General features: G+C 46.9%; 1 protein-coding gene across 3 annotated transcripts in view; it reads left to right on the top strand.

The window, feature by feature from the left end:
• Positions 1 to 2,609: 2,609 nt before the first annotated feature.
• L3MBTL1 (L3MBTL histone methyl-lysine binding protein 1) overlaps positions 2,610 to 19,672 on the top strand; it is a 55,074-nt gene continuing 38,011 nt past the window's right edge. For 2 of the 3 annotated variants that reach the window (XM_032769666.2, XM_032769664.2), the window contains exons 1-2: positions 8,725 to 8,809; positions 15,501 to 15,663. In XM_032769666.2, the coding sequence (XP_032625557.1) occupies positions 15,528 to 15,663 (136 nt within the window). In that variant the 5' untranslated portion in view covers positions 8,725 to 8,809; positions 15,501 to 15,527. Of the gene's footprint in view, positions 2,667 to 8,724; positions 8,810 to 15,500; positions 15,664 to 19,672 lie in introns of those variants that run through there. The other variant, XM_032769665.2, reaches the window with a different exon arrangement.

Raw genomic sequence — 19,672 nt, 5'->3', positions numbered from 1 at the left:
AGGACGGGCTGGTTTTGGTGCTATGGACGCCAAGCCTGTAAAGCCCAGAGGCTGCTAGTCTCTCAGACGCTCCACCGCCCCTGTACCAAGCCCATTCCTAGCAAAAACTCCAGGATCCCATCCGTGATGATCCTGCAGCATGTTCCAATAAGCATGGTCGCCGTTATACAGAAGGTAGGGTCAGGGCAGAGGTCGTGTGATGCTTGAACGCAGCAATCCTTGCAAGTTCAAAGGGTCGGAGCTCTTTAGTCGCTGTGACAATTGGAGACATCTTTCTTCCCCTTCCACCCAAGGCGGCGGTTGGCCGGTCACTCACACCCGGGGAGTCAGCATGGGCATTGTCTTGAAAACAACAGAACTTCAGTGGTGACCTCACCACCTTGGATGCAACTGTGACATTGGCTGCATGGCACATTTGACTCAGAGAGAGAAATTCCCCCATGTCCTATGCTTCTCTCTGCTAGTTAGGCAAGCTGTTTTTTAATACCATGTTCCTGTGGGACCAGGATGGCTGCCCGTTGGCATGGACTTGAGCAAGAAGCCAGCCAGGACAACGTTTACTTTCCCACTCTGGACATTTATTCTTTTCAAAAGGTGGGGAGGGATTCTGGAAAGTTCGCTCCACTTGCCATCCAATTAAAGGGGCCAAACTTTGCTCTTAGATATGTCAGTCTAACCCCACTAGCGTCAGTGAGCTTTGCCTAGTGTATCTAAGAGCAAACCGTGACCCCCCCAGATACCACATACCCACAGTCAATGTATGACTGTCAGTCACACTTAAAATGCAAGCAAATATTTATAAACCCAATCCCCTTTTTCAGTGGCTAACCTCTGTGGCTGGCGCTCACCACCCAGGTGTTGCTCACAAGTTCCCTGCAGCTTCCAAAGGGTTCTAGAAGAGTTAGAAATCCTGCTGCCCACAGCCATCAGATAAGTTAATATAATGGAGTTCACCAAGTGGTGGCTTGCTGGATACATCTAAATCAGGCTGGGCAAACTAAGGCCCAGGGGCCACCTCCGGCCCTTCAGACAGACCTTGAGCTCCTGCCGGGGAGCGAGGTCTGGGCTTGCTCTGCTCTGGCGTTCCAGCCAGGGAGTGGGGTCGGGGGCTTGCCCCACTCCCTGCATGCTGTGGCTCGGTGCAGCTCAAGGAAGCAGCAGCGTGTCCCCACTCTGGCTTCTATGCGTAGGGGCAGTCAGGGGGCTTTGCATGCTGCCCCTGCCCCTGCCCCAAGCACCGTCTCTGCAGCTCTCGTTGGCCAGGAACCAGGGCCAATGGGAGGTGCAGGGATGGCACCTGCAGATGGGGCGGTGGCAGAGCCACCTGGCTGCACCTCTGCATAGGAACCGGAGAGGGGACATGCCACTGCTTCCAGGAGCTCCTTGAGGTAAGTGCTGCCTGGAGCCTGCACCCCTGATCCCCTCCTGCACCTCAACCTCCTGCCCCAGCCCTGACCCCCCTCCCACCCTCAGAACCCTTCGGTCCCAGCTGGAGCACCCTCCTGCACCCCCTCATCCCCAGCCCCACCCCAGAGCCTGCACCCTGAGCTGGAGCCCTCACCCCCTCCTGCACCCCAACCTCCAATTTTGTGAGTATTCAAGGCGTGACACACAATTTCCATACCCAGATGTGGCCCTTGGACCAAAAAGTTTGCCCACCCCTGATCTAGATGGTACTCTCTATTTTGCCATGGAAGAGCACTCCATATGAGATAGCCCTCCCATGTCAATTAGAAACCAAATAGATTGAAGGTCAAAAGTATAATTGGGTTCAAAAAAGAACTAGATACATTCAGGTAGGATAGGTCTATCAGTGGCTATTAGCCTAGATGGTCAGGGATGCAACTTTATGCTCTGGGTATCCCTAAACCTCTGACAGTCAGAAGCTGGGACTGGACAACAGGGATGGCTCAGTGGATAATTGTCCTGTTCACTCCCTCTGAAACATCTATTTAGCACTGGCAACTGTCAGAAAAGAGGACATCAGCCAGATGGGTCATTGGTCTGACCCAGTAAGGCTGTTGTGATGGATCGAGAATGGGTTTGGGTGGGGTTATTCTAAATGTAGGCTCCATAGGTTCCTGTTTATAACAACCTGCACATTTTAGGCAGCATATTTTGACTCTCCTGTCTCCTTGTTGCAAACTACCACCCTCAATAGCAACACAAAATACACTGCTGACGACCAGGGAGCAAACAGACAGAGGTTAGGGTACCTTTTATATGAAACATGGACTTTAAAAAAAAAGAAAAGAAAGGGCGATGGAGCTGATACATTTATAATTCTAATTAATTAGGTCTACATTTAACCCTGATCTTTAAAAAAAACCAACCCAACAACAAGAAAACCATCAAAATATGGATGTGCTGAGCAGCAGCAGTCCCCCTGGCAGAGAAAACCCTCTTGCACGGCAGCTTCGGAGGGGTTAATAGCTGGTTAATATTTATATAAAACGGGGATTGCAGCGTGGATAACACACGTCTCCCTCCCCCCAGCCCACCCCACTCTCGCTCGCTCGCTGTATATTAAATATGCTTTGCTTGTCAATTTCTTAGCCAGTGCATTTCTGCAGGGCAGGCGGCCCCGCCCCCCCGTGTGCGCAGGCGCGCAGCAGCCAAGGTTCCCGCAGGCTCAGCGTTCAGTGACCACAGGCTGATTATTGTAGGTAAGGAATCAGATAAGAAAGTAATTTATAAACCTCTTTAAATCATCAGAATGCACCCGGGAAAGGGTGTGCGCCGTGCTATGCCCACCTGTGCACCTGGTTTGCATGCAACGCATTGCTTTGAAAATTGCATTGCCTTTGCAACTAGCTCCTCTTACCAGCCTTTTGGTCTATTTTTTGGTACTGTATCTTTTGGGAACCAAATTTTGTAGATTTTTATTGGAGTTTTCCTTTTGCAATGGGCAGAGCAATAGAACAACTCAAGAGGAGAGGAAATCAGGAGGCAAAGGGGTTTGGCAGGGACAATGCGAGTGCTTGCAACCCCGAGATGCTTTTTGTATTCCATGTTTAAAGTGAGGGAGGGTTTCTTTTTTTAACCCCCTTCCTACCCCCCAAGATAGGCGAATGAGTTGAAGAGTTTGAAAGGAAGCGAGACAGGAGGGAGAGGGAGAGAGGACAGGGGAAGGTTTGCGATGAGTTCGGAGGGGAGAAAATGGGTCATTTTTGCAAACTTTCTCCTTCGTGCAATTTCCGCTCCCCAAATTAAAGGAATTTCTGTTTGTGCAAGAGAATTTTTTTAAAAAAGAAAGAGGGAATTCCGCCATTTTGATGTTTAAAAAAAAAAATTAAAGGCTTTTCGGAATGAAGGGCTGATGGGCAACCCGATGCTAGCCCAAGCGCCTAGATGTGGGGGCAAATGCAGGCAAGGCTGAGAGCAGCAGGCTGAGCAAAGGGGGAAGGGGGGGCAGGGAATGATACTCCCCCCTTGTTTATTTTTTGCTGGAGATTCTTGAAGTGAAGATTCTCTAGGAACAACTCTGCAGATCATGTGGCTGCATCAAAGCGCTAGATAAGCAGCAGCGTGTGTAGGTCCTTCATGAAAGGTCCCAAGGTTGTTTTTTGGGAGGGAGGTGTGTTACTGTAATCTCTTTCAGGTGTGGGAAAGATCAATTCTGGGCAGTCAGACCTGGATTTTTTCCTCCCCTGTTGTAGCAGAGGATTCATAACCTTTTTGGTCCCCACCCCCCCAACTTGGTATTTTGTCTAAGTGCCGTTAATATGCAGGGACAGGTTCAGTGTGTAAAAAGATTGTTGCACTTGCTCACATTTTAATTCTCAGCTGGCTGGCAGGAGAAGGCGGGGTGAAAGGCTGCTGTGCTAGCATCCTTGGAAATGTGTGCCTGGCAGGCTATATATTTGTGAAAGGCAAGGGGGAAAATATGTCTGTGTACTGTACTGAAGATACTGGCGGGCTGGGCATTTGCTGTGAATAAATGGAGAGCCCTTCCTCCTGGAGGAGTGAGCCTAGATTAGAACTGAGTCAGAGATGTGCTTCACACTGGATCACACAACTATTATAATAAAATATCCGACATGGAGCCCCTAGTAAATCAGAAGGTGGAATATAGAGCTTGCTTTGGACCATTTTATGACTGACATTTATGTGTAATAAAGGCATTTTTCCTGCACAAACCATTACACCAAGCATGGGGGGGGGGAAGGGAGGAATATGATACAAGTGCATTAAAAACAAAAGCATATGTCAGGGTATATTGTTTGTTATTGGAGAGCTGCTGCACTATTTCCTCCTGTGGTTATATGGGGAATGTAAGTCTGCCAGGCATCCTCACAGTGACTCCTGCTGGGGGGTCTATGAAATTGTGGGCTCCTTGTTTCTCCCCTGTTCCCTGTGGTGACTTCTGTTGTGGGTTTTGGGGCCACAGGAGCAGTAGTTTGCACAGTCAATTGATGCGCCTGCCTTATTCCAAATAGTGACTCCTGCAGGAAGCCACTGGAACTGGAGAACCAATATACTTTGCCTTCCTGCACTGTTCCCTTCAGTCACTGCTGCTGGGAGAGGCCAGAACGGGAGCTTCCCTGTGTCCTGTGCCGCTGTAGTGATTCCTCGGGCATGCTCTGAGGCCGGAGTGGCCAAAGAGTCCCTCCAGTGCTGCTGTACAGCTTTGCAATTTTCCTCTTTACTGGCGGTTTTCAAATCTTGTGTGAAACCCCGCTGTACGGTGCTTGAACACTGGGGCACTGCACAGCCTGAGTGACATAACAAGCGCCACGCGGAATCCAGGAAACCAGTTCAGCCTTCGTCTTCATCCATCCTGCGAAGGCATAGCCCAGGCTGCAGGAAAAGGGGCCGTGAGTTTAGGGCAGTATTTGGATTTATTTCTCAGCTGTTTCACAGAAAAATAATGGGTGAACCCTGGAAAATGTGAACATTTTTTTGGAATATTTGTGGACAGTGTTTCCCATCCCCTTTGATGCATCTACCCAGTGAGTAGGTGTATGTTTTAATTCCATGTGAAGTCAGTGGATTGTACCTTTTTGGCAAAGTACAGCGCCTCCTGCTGGCAGAGGCTGGATCTGGAGTAGCTGCAAGCTTACCCACAACCAGTGCTCCTGCCCTGCTCCATGCAGCAACTCCTGCTGGGAGATGCTGAGACTGCAGTAGTGGTGAGCTCCCCTACAACCAACCCTTTTAGACCAGTTCCTAAAGTGACTCTTATTGCAAGCGGATGAACTTGTTGTCAGAAAAACACCTGATCCAAACAGCAGCCCTGCCTGTGTCATGCAGCCTGCACTGGGATGTTAAGAATTCCTCCAAACACTGAGCATCTTGGGAGAGGTGAGAGCAATTAAAAAGTAAAAAACAGAGTTGTTGATGTTCATAAGCTGGGGTGTGCCCCTGTAGGACACCCCAGATCAGTTGGCCGGGATGACCCACTGGAATATTACATTAGTTACACTGAAAACTTAACCCACAGTTTGCACAGCTCATAAGTATGTAGAAGTAACCCATGCTAGCTCAGCACAGCGCTCTGTCCCTGTTAGTGGCTGACCCACTTTGAGTCTGCTTCAGCTAGCGTAGCCGGGTCCTTTAGCTCAGACGGTACAGAAGTTCGTGTCTATAGAGCTACAAGTCTGAGTTCAAGGCGTGATGCCAAAGTCCTATCCAGAGATGTCGTGCTAGGAAGTCCACAGGGTAAGAAGTGTTTCTGACCCAGAATTTACTGGTTTTGTTTCTTTTGTTACGTTCATGCATTTGTTTCATTAGTGGCACTTCTGAAGCTAGTGCTGAAGGTAGCAGTCTTTCTGCTTGTCTGTCTCCCACTGGGTTCTGTGCTCTGGCCCCCATTAGGTAAATTAAAATATACAATGCAAATAACAGTCCAGTATAATAAAGGACTTTGAGATGTAAATATAACAAGGATGACAGAAATAAACCCAACACACTCCAGCCCTCCCCTTCCCTAAAAGCTTGGGGAAAACAGAGTGGGTTTGGTGGGAGCCCCAAGATTAGCAAATCCATGTCTGATCCAAAGCGGGAGTAAATTGCACACTTGTGAAACTCAGGGCCAGATTTGATAAGGCAGAGAGAAGCCAGAGATCCACCTGCACTTGCATGATTACACACAGCCATGCAGTTACTGCCATTGGGCATCTGCGTATGCAAAGGGGTGTCTCAAGGTCTAAGCTGCCAGTTCATATATGAAGCTGCAGGATCTGCAACTGCTTGTGCATTTTTGTGAGTGGACCCTGTTCTTCAGCAATCTGGCCAGGGCAGTGCAGGAACCAGCTGTATCTCATCAATCATGCGTTGCCAATCCTTGCAATTTTATCATGAATCTTCTGCTGTTTGGTGCTTTTCATAAAGCCCCAGCTCCTGGAGGCAATTGATTATGTGATAATCTCAGCTTCCATTTAAAACAATGGAGGGTTCCAGCTCCCATGGTTATGGAGTAAAATATCACCAAAGAGCACCCTAAAGGTTCAGGAATCAAGAGGTAAATGAAAAGGAACCTCATGATTTTTAAGACAATCTCATCATTTATTTGTGGCCAGATTCTTGATATTTTTGAAAGCTTGGGGTTGGCAATAGCCATGCAGGACCAGGCAGCCTGTGCCTTCAAGGGTGAGGAGGCCTTGGGCTAGCCAGCCCTGTTCAGTCAGCCATAATTAGCTACCTCCTGGCCTAAACGGGCAGGACAAACTGGGGTCAGATGGCAGATGAATAAACACCTGGGCCTCATCAAAGGGCAGAGAAGTTAGCGAACCACAGGGAAGCAGGGCTTAGAAGACGCAGAGGAAGTGGATGACAGAAGCAGCCTGGGGGTCAGCACTCTGTCCCAGGGCAGAGAGGTGTAAAGGGAGCCCAGAGGGCTGAACAGGACTCTTGTTACCCTGGAAGGGGTTACATTATAGCTGAGGCTAAGCCGTGCCACCAGCTCCCACCTGTATGGGGTTGAGGGGGCACACCTAGGAGGGGGAAATTAGGGTATGGTGTATGTGCAGTGTCCCATTTGGCCAACAGGGGGCACAACAGGTGCAGGCATGCTTGTGACACTGTGGTAGCTATACAAAGAGTTCACACTTTCTGCAGAGCTTTATTCCTGATGATTGACTATTAAAGCCCATTGGAAATTAATTTTTGGTCTCAGGCTGGGTCATAAGCAGCGTTTCTTCTCAGCAAAATGGCTGCTTCTAGCACCTCCACAAAACACTTCGGTACTTGCAGTTCTCCTAGGTTGGCTATTTCGCTTTGTCCTCCCGGAGGCTCTAAGCAACAAGACATTTCAGGGATATATTTGTACTTTGCAAATTTCCCCCAGACTTCACTGTGGTTGGGGATGTTGAATTACAACAGAATTTGGGCCAGTCCGTGTATGAACAATACAGATGTTTACTGGGAGAACCCTGCAGCTAGCAATGGCCCAAGGTGCTGGAGTAGCTAAAGCTCAGTGGAAAATTTATTTCCATTTTTTTAAAAAGAAAAATGGAAACCTTTGGAGGTGAAAACTTTCGTGGACATTTTTCCCCCTATCTTTCACTCACTCTCATGGTAACATCAGGCCCAACGCTGGTTCCTTAGCAGGTTTCCTCATTCCACCAACCATGTTTTCTTGGTCTCTTAAGTGGTCAAGATAGGAGTACCTGTAGCTTACATTAGGCCAGTGATTTAAGAGGTGTAGTGCTAATTGTTATTCTGGTGGTTCTTGCTGGATTGGCTTTCTGTTTGTCTGTCAGATTGTCTGTGCTTTCCCACAACACTCAGTACCAATTGGGGGAGCTCTACTCTGCATGGGGGCTAATCCATGGCTGACCTGAGGGGAGAGCAAATGCCACCTGTGTGATCCAAAGAGCCAGTTTTCATGCACTCGCTGCATGTGCTGTATGCAGTACAGGATTGTCAGAAACAAAAAATCCATGTTTTTGAAAACCCTGCCTGTTCTGTGCAAAGCTTTAGCAATAATGTGGAAAGTTCTTAAAAACAAAAGACCTTCCATTTTCTGTGCGTCTTATAGTGCAAACCTCAGAGAAATACAGTGCTAAATAAAGCCTAGAATATGCCACATCCCCTCAGCTCAATGAGCTTAGTAACGACAACAACAACACATCGTGGTTAGTAGTACTGAATCAAAGTGGAACTTCTATAATAATCAAGGGTTTGGGGCACAATCCTGCACCCACTGAATTTATGTTTTGCCGCTGGCTTCAGTGAGAGCAGGATTCCCTCCCCCCCCCACATCCAGCCATCCACAAATAGTTCCTTTGCAGTCACACGCTCTGACTAATACACATGATGGGTTCCCTAAAGTCTTGATTGCACAGCTGCTCGCGGGAACAGACAGTCCTGCTGGCTTCACACCATGCGGAGTATTGGAGTAACAGCAATGAGCATTATACTCGAGTAAGTGTTTCTGTGGGGTTGGGTCTTACTGTTGTCGTTTGCTTTCCTCTTGCTGTTCCCAGTTGCCCCGCCACCTTCCTCAGAATGCCACTTTCCACCTCAAACAAACATCTGCCATGAGAGATTTGTTCATCTTCGAAATTAAAAGTCACGGTCCATGTGAAACCCATGTATTTGTAAACAATACCGTGACCAACAGCATTAATAATTCCAGTCCTTATGTTACTAAATGGGGAAGAATTTTGAAAACCTAATTTATGTGTAATTGTTCGTTTACTTCCAGCATTTATTTCAGTCTGGAGGATAGAACTCCAGAAAGTCACTTTCACATTTGTTTAGAGTTGTTTCCACTTTTGCAGGTACTTCCTGCTGCTGGGTTAGCACTGCAGGGGGCTGAGTCCATGTATTTGAAAACAACTGGCTTTGGTGGGCTATTTTAAAGGTGATTTGGAGAATTGCCCATTGGTCCGAGGCTCTAGAAAAGTTTATTTAAATTGTTACCTAAATGTAAGTCAGCTGGGGACCTTGAATTAGAGATGGAGATGGGAGAGCTCTTTTGGTTTTGGAAACATCTTCTGGCTGATCTGGGGCCACGTTTTTTCTAATATGGCTTGGTTTAGACACATGCAGTGTGAAATGCTGGCTCTGCTGGAGCCAATGAGGCCTGTCAAACACTTGTCAAGGATGGTCTAGATCAGGAGTTCTCAAACTGGGAGTTGGGACCCTTCAGGGGGTTGTGAGGTTATTACATGGGGGGTCACAAGCTGTCAGCCTCCACTCCAAGCCCTGCTTTGCCTGTAGCATTTAAAATAGTGTTAAATATAAATGTGTTTTTAATGGGTGGGGGGGTTGCACTCAGTGGCTTGCTGTGTGAAAAGGGGTCACCAGTACAAAAGTTTGAGAACCACTGACCTAAATAATGCTTAGTCCTGCCATGTGGGCAGGGGACTGGCCTAGATGACCTCTCAAGGTCCCAGCCAGTCCTACGATTCTATGATTTTAGCCCAAATGTGGGTGCTTCAGTTATTTTTGGGTGGAGAGGGAAGATTGTGTGGTTTATTATAGAGCTGTTTGCTATGAAACGCTGAACAAAAACAACTCTGCCAAGTGCACGCTTAGTCCTTGAACCAGCAGGTGACTTGTAGGTGTCTCACTTTAAGCATGAGTCACCCCATTGAAATCGTTGCTGCTACTCACATTTTTAAAGTGGTCTTGTCAACCACAAGTGTTCAAAAATCATGATCCAGGCCCCCACAATCATGAGATTATTTAAAAGACAAAATAAAAAATGCTTGGTTCTTTATATTTGCCTTTCAGGATCTGAGTCTTTAGGAGTCATATTTTCTCCACAACCATGAGGCCAGAAATTCCCTTTAAAGAAAAAAAAGCTGAGACTGTCAGAGTCACCTGGCTCCAGGAACTGGGTCTCTAAGAAGAGCCCTAAATAGCGTGAGACTCACAATAAAATCACAAGAGTTGGCAACAGAAAGTGAGGCAGGTATTTAAATACCTTGCTGAAGTGCGGCCTTAGCTGATGAATTTGGATGGTCACCTACTGCACATCAGTGCTTATTGTGGCTTTCATGCTCTATAAGTACGTTTCTAGCTTCTCTTGACGCAGGTATGAAAATACAAACTGACAGCTAAGACGGAGAGTTGTCCTGGCAATCATTTGCAGCCCTGGCATAACTTCCTGTGCATTTCCAGTAGAGACCACAAATCCTCCCTTCTCATCTGATACAGCTGGATCCAAGTGCCATTTCTCACTGGTCTCATATCAGCCCTACCATCCATCTTTCCAGGCCATTTGTGACAGAAAGCACCATTTGTATAGCACCAGAACACACTCTTTCCATTCACCTTGTACTGTCAGTCTGAGCAACCTGTCTGCTTCATCTGCCTTCTATGCTCAGGCTGTACACCCCAAAATATCTACCTCCCACATCCGTCCAGATGGGATTAAGATCCCATGCATTGGAAACGGGCCTGAGACGGACCTTTACTCTCATGGCCCACATGGTGAGGTGGGTGTGGAGAACTCATTTGCAGTGAAATGAAGAGATGCGGCTAGGGATAAGGTGCATTGCTAGGACTTTAGCAAGCATTCAAAAATCAGGAGACATTTAAAAATAAGTAAATGTAGGGGTTTTTGAGCCTTTAGGGTCCATGATTTTCCAGCTTTTCTCCATCACCGTTGGAAACTTTTATTTTGAAATGAAAGCTGAGGTTGTCATATAGTACAGCCTCAGAGTTATGAACACCTCGGGAACAAACGGAGGTTGTTCGTAACTCTTAACAAAATGTTATGGTGGTTCTGTCAAAAGTTTGCAACTGAACATTGACTTAATACAGCTTTGAAGCTTTACTATGCAGAAGAAAAATGCTGCTTTCTCTTTATTTTTTTTTAGTAGTTTATGTTTAACACAGTACTGTATGGTATTTGCTTTTTTTTCCTTTTTTTTTGGTCTTTGCTGCTGCCTGATTGCATACTTTCGGTTCCAAATGAGGTGTGTGGTTAACTGGTCCATTCATAACTCTGGTGTTTGTAACTCTGAGGTTCTACTGTATTTTCATGTGACTCCGTTAGCTGGGGATTTACAAAAAACACCAATTATTGTTAGTCTTGTGATAAAATTTTGAGCGTTGGCAACACTGAACCCCAGTTTTACAAATTTGGCTGTAATGACCCTCTCTTAGGTGTGAAGTGACTTTGTCTCCCCGCCTGTCCTGTCCTGTCGTCCTGGATTTTATATCCTCCCCCAAATCTAGGAAGCTGTTGAGTGTCACCTGAACTTTTTGTAATCTCAAGATTTAGTTGCATGTTTGCTACAGATCTGTGTCCCAGTTAGGTGAGTGGCACGGGGTGGAGGGAAGGCAACAGTTGGGATGGTTGTTTACAGAACTTTCACTCCACATGTTCCGACTTTCGTATCTTTTATTTATAACTTCCCTGTTGTAACAGGAAACACAATGAACTGCTCCGACTTGAACTCTGTTTTAGTGATTTTTGGAGGAGAAATAAAATCTAAATCTAAATTTATTATTAGGTGTTTAAAAGGGAAAAATAGTAATGATGAGAGATCCTAATCAAAATGAGTACCGGTTGTTGAGGGCAAAATACACCCCCTGCAGCGAGCCAGCCAATGTCCATACATCACTTCAGTCCCACTGCAGCCTGTCAGAGTTTTGTAAGATATTTCTTACGATAATATTACTTTAAAAAAATGATTTTATATGTACATGCTGGCCCTCTGCACCAAGGTGAGGTGAGTTGCACTCCTGCGGCCTGCATATCGCTTGGCTTGGATACTGAAACTAGACTGGTCTATTTTGCTTTCTGTTTGTAGTCCTTTTCCCTTGGACTTCTCCTGCACTTGCGTAAGATTTTGTTGTGGTTTGGTGACCTGACTCTCCTCCAGGGTGATTGTTTCAATAATAGTAATAAAGAAACCTCATACCTTTCACAGCCATTAAAAATAGTGGATCTGGATTAGGTTTTGTAAAACCCATCCCATTAACAAAGCCTAAGTAGCTGATCTGGGGACAGATTCACAAAGTTGCCTGATAATGCAGATAGGTGCCCACTGGGGTTTACAAAAGCACCTAAGCAGGTAGATGCCTAACTCCCATTGACATTCAATGGGAGTTGGGTGCCTAACTCACTTAGGAGTTTTTGTAAAATCTGGCCTATGGTGCTTGATAGTGTCCATTAAATATTTCCTCCAGGAGCATCTTTAGAGGCTTTATCTTCCATTGGGTGGGGACGGTATGTTTTGATCCAGGAACTGAGCTGCATCCGAGTAGCTGGATATTCTCCTTTCTCACTCCTAAAGCAAATCTTCAGTTTAAAGGGATAAAAGAGTGCACCGTTCAGCCTTATCTTTTACATTCTTCTTGCAGTGGTCACAAATACACCTTCAGACATTGGGAAACAAGATAGAATAAAATCCCAAGCCCTGCAGTGGTGCTAACTTGGTAACATCTGGCTGTATTGCCTTGCTTCAAGGGCCACTTGTTCTGCAAAGAACCAGGTGCATTGCTGTTGCATATAAAAGATACACAGCTAGTTAATGTACAAAAACCACCTGCTGGCATACAAGACTATGCACTATAGACTCATAGACTCGTAGGTCAGAAGGGACCAATGTGATCATCTAGTCTGACCTCCTGCACTAAGCAGGCCACAGAACCCTACCCATCCACTTTTATAACAACCCCTAACCCATGACTGAGTTATTGAAGTCCTCAAAATTGTGGTTTGAAGACCTCAAGCTGCAGAGAATCCACCAGCAAGTGACCCATGCCCCATGCTGCAGAGGAAGGTGAAAAACCTCCAGGGCCCCTGCCAATCCGCCCTGGAGGAAAATTCCTTCCCGACCCCAAATATGGCGATCAGCTAAACCCTGAGCATGTGGGCAAAAATACAAAGTTCAAATAACCTCTTTGCTCCTCATAGGATATCAGTGTTGGAAGGGAACTCAGGAGGTCTTCTAGTCCAACCCCCTGCTCAAAGTAGGACCAATCCCCAGACAGATTTTTACCCTAGATCCCTAAATGGTCCCTTCAAGGACTGAACTCACAACTCTGAGTTTAACAGGCCAATGCTCAAACCACTGACCTATTCAACCCCTACCCCCCTATTGTTCAGACGCTTTTATGTTAGTGAAGTTGTTGTTATGCTGTGCAAATAGGTTCCAGAATCAGGCTGTTCATAGATTGATTGATTTATTTTTTAAAGGCGGAAGATTCTGTTGTGATCATCTGGCCCAACTTCCTGCATGGCACAGGCCAGAGAACCTCACTGGATAATTTTGACATTAAGCCCCCACCTTCTGTTTGAGCTCTATAGCATATTTTTTAGATGTAACATGGTGTAAAAGGTGGGATCCGAACCCAGAGCTCCTATAGTAAAGTTGACTCATAGCGGCAAGTATATTGTTAACTGAGATTGTTCAAATCCATTATAGGAAGAAAGTTGATGTGAGAGTTCAGTGTAATAAGATAAATAGATCTATTTATGTTTGTGTGTACAGTCTGTTAATATAAAGGGCATCCTCTACTGGCAAAGGGGAAGATGTTCATGATGTGGTAGGTTCAATGAAGTTGTAATTGTTACGTAGTGCAGATGTCCTCCTGAGTCCAGCTCTGAACAGCTGTGATCTGACGAGCCTTGTAACCAAGTGTGAAAACAGGTAGCCTTGTCCTGTCTTTGCTTTTTCAGGTGCCCCATCCCTGAACTTATGTTCCCTCATCTCAGCATAATTTCCAGGTCACTGTTATCAGTTGGATGACCTGACTGTGGGTATCTTTTCTGTTCTTAGGCCTGGGTCTATACTAGTGAATTTCTCTGGCATAACTGTGTTGGAAAAAACCACCCCCCTAATTTATATAGCCATGCTGGGATACTGCCTAGGTAGACATGGTTAGACTGGCAGAAAAATCCTTTTGCTGGACTAGCTTTTTCAGGTCTGCTCTTTGCTAGAAAGCTTTACCCGTAAACATGCCTTAGTTTGGCATATCTCCGCATGAGTCCACACTCAATTTTGAGTCCTGTCGATAAAACCCTTCCTCTCAGAAGCTCAAAACCACCTGCCCATGTGACATATGCCATCTGCTGGCACTGTTTTACCGGTACAGCACCAGTGTTGGTGCTCTTACCTCACCCGTTCGGGGAACTGGTTTAAGCTATACAAGCAAAATAATTCTTTTGCCAGTACAAAAGCTACACTAGGTTATTATTTTATTTTTTCGTGGTATTACTGCACCGGTATAGCTAGACTGGCAAACCTTTTGTAAGGTAGACAAGGCCTTAGTTAACAGAGCATCATGTTGATAAAATGTTGCTGCTGACCCATGTCTGTTTTACACACATCTCTGCTCTGCGGAATCCCTGCTTTCTAGATTATGTCCTGGTGCAGATCTCTGTTCCCTTATACTATTCCTACTCTTTATTATTTTATCTTTGCATTTCCATTGCACCTTTCATTTGAATAGGAACATTCTTTAATTACACTAATTAGTTTACCCTCCCCATACTCCTGGCCTATTATTATCTCCATTTTGTAGATGAGACCTGACTGGCATGTAGCCTTTGGCTAATATCACCCTTCCTATCTGTCATCCTCTCTGAAATGCTTAAACTAAATAAGCCTGATTGTGCTGGACCAGTCAGAAACTTGATAGTGTCACTGAAATACAGGCCTCTCTCCCAGGAACCAATGTTCCCTCTAATTTTTTACATCCATGTGTGGAATGAATTTTGTTATGTGCACCAGTATGGAGGTGATGTGGGGCTGAGGGGTTTGGAGTGTGGAAGGGGGCTCAGGGCTGGGGCAGAGGGTAGGGGTTCGGGGGCTTCAGGCGCTGGCTAGAGGGGTGGGTTCTGGGATGGAGCCGGGGATGAGGGGTTCAGGGTGCAGGAGGGGGCACAGGGCTGGGGCAGAGGGTTGGGATGCAGGGAGTGAGGGCTCCAGCTGGGAGTGTGGGTTCTGGGGTGGGGCTGGGGATGAGGGCTTTGGGGTGCAGCCTGTCCCAGGGCTACAGTAGGGAGAGAGGACTCCCCCCAGCCCTCTCTCACTGCAGCAGCCTGGGGCCAGGGCCAGGGGAGAGGTGCATCTCCCCGGCTGTGGCAGCTCTAGCACTGACACCGGGGGAGAGGTGCCTCTCTCCCCCTGTGTGGCCCTTGATAGCCTGCTGCGCGTCCACACAGCTTAGAGGGAATGTAGCCCAGGACTAGGGACCGTTTGTGAACCCTGGTTTAAATCAGGCATCGTAGCAAAGTTCAGTCTTCCTAACCATTCAAAAGAATATTAATTAAAAGAATCAAGTTGTTTAAAAAACGTTGTCCCTAATGCCAGGAAAAGCCAGGCCCTCTCCTGGTCTGACAGCAGGGCCTTGGCTACAATATATTGAGCGATAGTTGAGGAAAAGTCATGACTTTTATGCTGTTGTCTATCATGGGAGCTCCTTCTGGAAGAGAGTGGGACTGGTGGCACTATGTGCCACCCATAGTTAGTGTTCCCACGCGGTTCGTCAGACTGAGTCCTGCTCCAACTCCTTCTGTCTTTGTTCCTTCCCTGAGTTCATACCACTCAGGCTCTAACTGGCCTCCATGCCTGCTGGTTGGATTCCAGGTTTATGCCACCTGCCCAGAGGAAGTGATGGATGGCAGAGCGGAAATGGAGGTCATGAGAAACACCAAGGCGAATGCCGCTGGAGAGGTCAGTGTCCATCTGGTCGCCAACGAGAACACATTGCAGAACACACACCTGCCCGCGACTGCCTTCATCATCCCAGGTGGGTGTTCCAGACGCCAGCGGTTAAGTATTTACCAGAGGTACATTAGACAGCCTCCATCACCGCAGTATTGGAGCACCTCACGATCTCAAATGTGTTCATCCTCACAATGCTCCTGTGAGGCAGGGCAGTGCCATTATCCCCATTTCACAGAAAGGCAGCTGTGGCACAGAGAGACTAAGTGATTTGCCCAAGGCCACTCAGAAGTCTGTTGCAGAGCTGGGACTTGAACTTAGGTCTTTCAAGACCTAGATTAGTGCCGTAACCGTAACCTTTCTCCAAATAGCTTGGGACGTTTCCTCCATTCATGGAGTCATCCCCTCCTTTGGGGCTAGATCTCTACCACTTGAGCCTCGAGAGCACCCCCATTAGACAGCAGCAGTAGGCTGTTATCATCTATGTGGACCAGCCATGGGAGGGGAAGGCAAGTTACAGTAATAGGCTTGTAAACTGTAAGAAATATTTGCATAGCAGATTCTCCCCCATGGGACATGCATCAGGGCTTGGGGCCGGGATGGTGTTCTGGGCATGCTTGTGCTATAAGTGTTAGTCTTGTTTAAGATCTTGTGTTGATCCATCCAACGGATACACCGCAAGCCGGGGAGCTGAGGCCAGGCCTGTCCCCACTTCTCAGGGTGCTGGCAGGGTAACAGCACCTAGGGTTCACTGTCAGGGCTACCAATGGGGATCAGAGCCCTTGGATATGGGTGAACATAACTGTGCAGCTCAGTTAGCTAGGCCATAGCCTCCCCCACAGCCCCTTCGCGCGCACTCTCCCTCCCCTTTAACTCTCCCTCCCATCCCGTCTTTGTTTCACTTTCTCCCCCACATCTCCCTCCTTCCTGTACCCAGCTGTGCAACGTAAGCCCTGAAAGTGACCCCTGCTAGGAAGGGTTTCGAGGTGCTTCCTTAGATTTTCTCCACCTCTTGGCCAAGGGGATGACTTGTGCTTCCTTGGAGACGTTCCTGGCCATTGGAGAGCTGGTGCTTCTCCCAGGATTCCTGTGTCAAAGTGATTCCCAGCACAGTTCCCAGGGGTAAAGTAGATGTTAGCTATCACCTGGGGGTGGGGGGGATGATCCAGCATGATTCCCACATGCTGCTAACACCCACCAGCCAGTCAGGACGATCGGCAGCTCTGCTTATCCCTGTCAATGTATGTCCTGGGCGCAGGTAGTAGCCTGATGCCTGTTGATTGCAGTACTTTGGAGTGGAGCGGAAAGACCGGGTGAGGGTTTCCAGTAGAAAGCAGGCATGGAGCCTGTTGAGGGGTGTCAAGATGAGGACCAGGAAGCCAGGATGGGGTATACAGAGCAGTGGGGTGTTCTCACAGACTTTAATTTAGCAGCTGGGCCATTGCATTCTGGGCAAGCTGCTGGGCTGAATGTGCAGCCCAAGCTTTGGCTGCACGAAATGGAGGGGCAGGGAAGAGCTGCCTGGAAGCCCTGGTGGATGTTAGAGCAGCTGAAGTCTTGCTCTAACTCACCCCAGTGAAGGAGAGATGCAGCAGAGCTCTGCTCTACCGTACAAATATATTTTACAGACCTCTGAGAAATAAGAGGAAGACCAAGGACGCAGTAGGCCCATTACTCAATGAGGGAGGGAAAAGCGATAACAGAAAATACCGCAGTGGCTAAAGTGTTTGATGCCTTTGTTTGTTTGTTTTTCACCGAAACTGTTAGCAGTGATTGGACAATGAATATCGGGGTAGGATCTGGCACTAAAACAGGGAAAGAGCAAGTTAAGAATTACTTAGATAAGTTAGATGTCTTCAGGCAGAGCCTAACAAAATCCATCCTGGAATACTTAAGGAACTGGCAGAAGAGATCACTGAGCCTTTAGCAGTTATCTCTGAGAACTCATGGAGGATGGGAGAGATCCCAGAGGACTAGAAAAGGGCAAATGTATTCCTATCTGTAAAGAGGGCAATAAGGACAACCCAGGGAATTATAGACCAGTCAGCTTAACTTCAGTACCCAGTAAGATAATGGAGCAAAGAATCAAACAATCAATTTTTAAACACCTGGGAGATAAGGTGATAACAACTAAGAGTCAACATGGATTTGTCAAGAACAAATCATGTCAAACCAACATAACATCCTCCTTTTACAGGGTAACAAACCTTGTGGATAGAGGAGAAGCGGTAGATATGATATATCTTGTCTTTAGTAAGGCTTTTGGTACTGTCTCTCACATGACCTTCTCATAAACAGACTAGGGAAACATAGCCTAGACAAACCGGTTATAAGGTGGGTCCAAAACTGGTTGGAAAAGCGTACTCAGAGAGTAGTTATCAATGGTTCACGGTCCATATTGAGTGAGGTCCCTCCAGGATCTGTTCTTGGTCCAGTTCTAGTCAATATCTTCCTAAATTATTTGGATAATGGCATAGGGAGTACACTTATAAAGTTTGTGCATCGTACCAAGCTGCAAGCACTTTGAAAGACAGGATTAGAATTCAAAATGATCTTGACAAACTGGAGAAATGGCCTGAAATAAATAGGATGAAATTCAAAAAAGACAAATGCCAAGTACTCCACTTAGGAAAGAACAATCAGTTGTATTTATACAAAATGATGATGTAAAAAAAGAAAGCTAAATACGAGTCAAGAGTGTTACACTGTCGCAAAGAAAGCAAACGTAATTCTGGGATGTATTAGCAGGCGTGTTGGAAGTAAGACACTAGAAATAATTTTTCTGCTCTACGCAGCAGTTGTATCCAGCTCTGCATGATACAGTTCAGGAAAAAGGTGGACAAATTGGAAGAAGTCTAGAGGAGAGCAACAAAAATGATTAAAGGGCTAGAAAACGGGACCGACGAGGAAAGATTGAAAAAATGTGGTTTCTTTTTTCTGGAGGAAGGAATACTGAGGGGGGACAGGAGAACAGTTTTCAAGTATGTAAAAAGTTGTCATAAAGAAGAGGGTGATAAATTGTGCTCTTTATCCACAGAGGACAGCACAAGAAATAATGGGCTTAAATTGCAGCAAAGGAGATCTAGGTTAGACATTAGGAAAGCTTCCTAACTGTCAGGGTGGTTAAGCACTAGAACAAATTGCCCAGGGAGATTGTGGAATTGCTGTCATTGGAGGTTTTTAAGAGCAGGTTAGACAAGCACCTGTCATGAATGGTCTAGATAATACTTAGTTCTGCCTCAGTGCAGGGGCCTGGACTAGATGACCGCTCGAGGTCCCCTCAGTCCTACATTTCTATGATTCTATGGCCCGCAGCACACTACCTCCATCCCCTTTTGCTGGAAGTGGCTGCACCGCTTTTGCCAGCTTTACACCTGCACAAGTTACTCTGTGCAGGAGGAATTCTCCGCTGGCTGCCTCCAGCCTGAATACTGTCACTTTCCACCATCTGAGCAATGCAGAGCAGCTGGGGCAGCTCAGGGAGTCTGGGTGGCTTCCATTGCAGCAGTCCTGCCACGAAGGAACCAAAACCTGGGTTGCTATGACCAGGCCTTTGTCTGTGAGGAGCAGCTGCTGTTTTTTCACTAGCTAGGGAGTCATTTACTGTTCCCAACCATTGCAGCTGCTCACGCGCAGGCCTGTGCCCAGTGTGCTCCATAGCCCAGGGAGTCATTGGAGCGCAGCTCCAGCCTTGGCCCTCATGGGGATGCTGAGCAGACTCAGAGGGCTGGAGGGGACAGAGGCACGGTGCTCATCCAGCTGATTCTAACTGGTGTAGATGAAGTTTAAAATGTCCTGGGCCTGATTCTCATTTGCACTGTGACCCTTTACACTGTGCTGACTTTACAGGTGTAGCCGTAACTGGCACCTGCATTAAGGTCCAGAGTGTGAATGTAAAGGAGAATCAGGCCCTGTTATTCCTGGAGTTATTCCTAACTGTAACCCAATGAACAGTTTGGTGCTCAGCCCCTCCTCTCCCTTTTCCCACCTGGCCTCAGTCCTCCTCTCTGCTCTTCTCCCATTGCAGCTCCTGCCCTGTCCCTCCAGAATTCAATGGGGGGCTGTAGAGGTGGCATGCAGCTCCCTCCCATGCC

This window comes from Chelonoidis abingdonii, chromosome 14, assembly GCF_003597395.2.
Source record: "Chelonoidis abingdonii isolate Lonesome George chromosome 14, CheloAbing_2.0, whole genome shotgun sequence".
Lineage (NCBI taxonomy): Eukaryota > Metazoa > Chordata > Testudines > Testudinidae > Chelonoidis > Chelonoidis abingdonii.
This window is presented reverse-complemented; position numbering and strand designations above follow the sequence as displayed.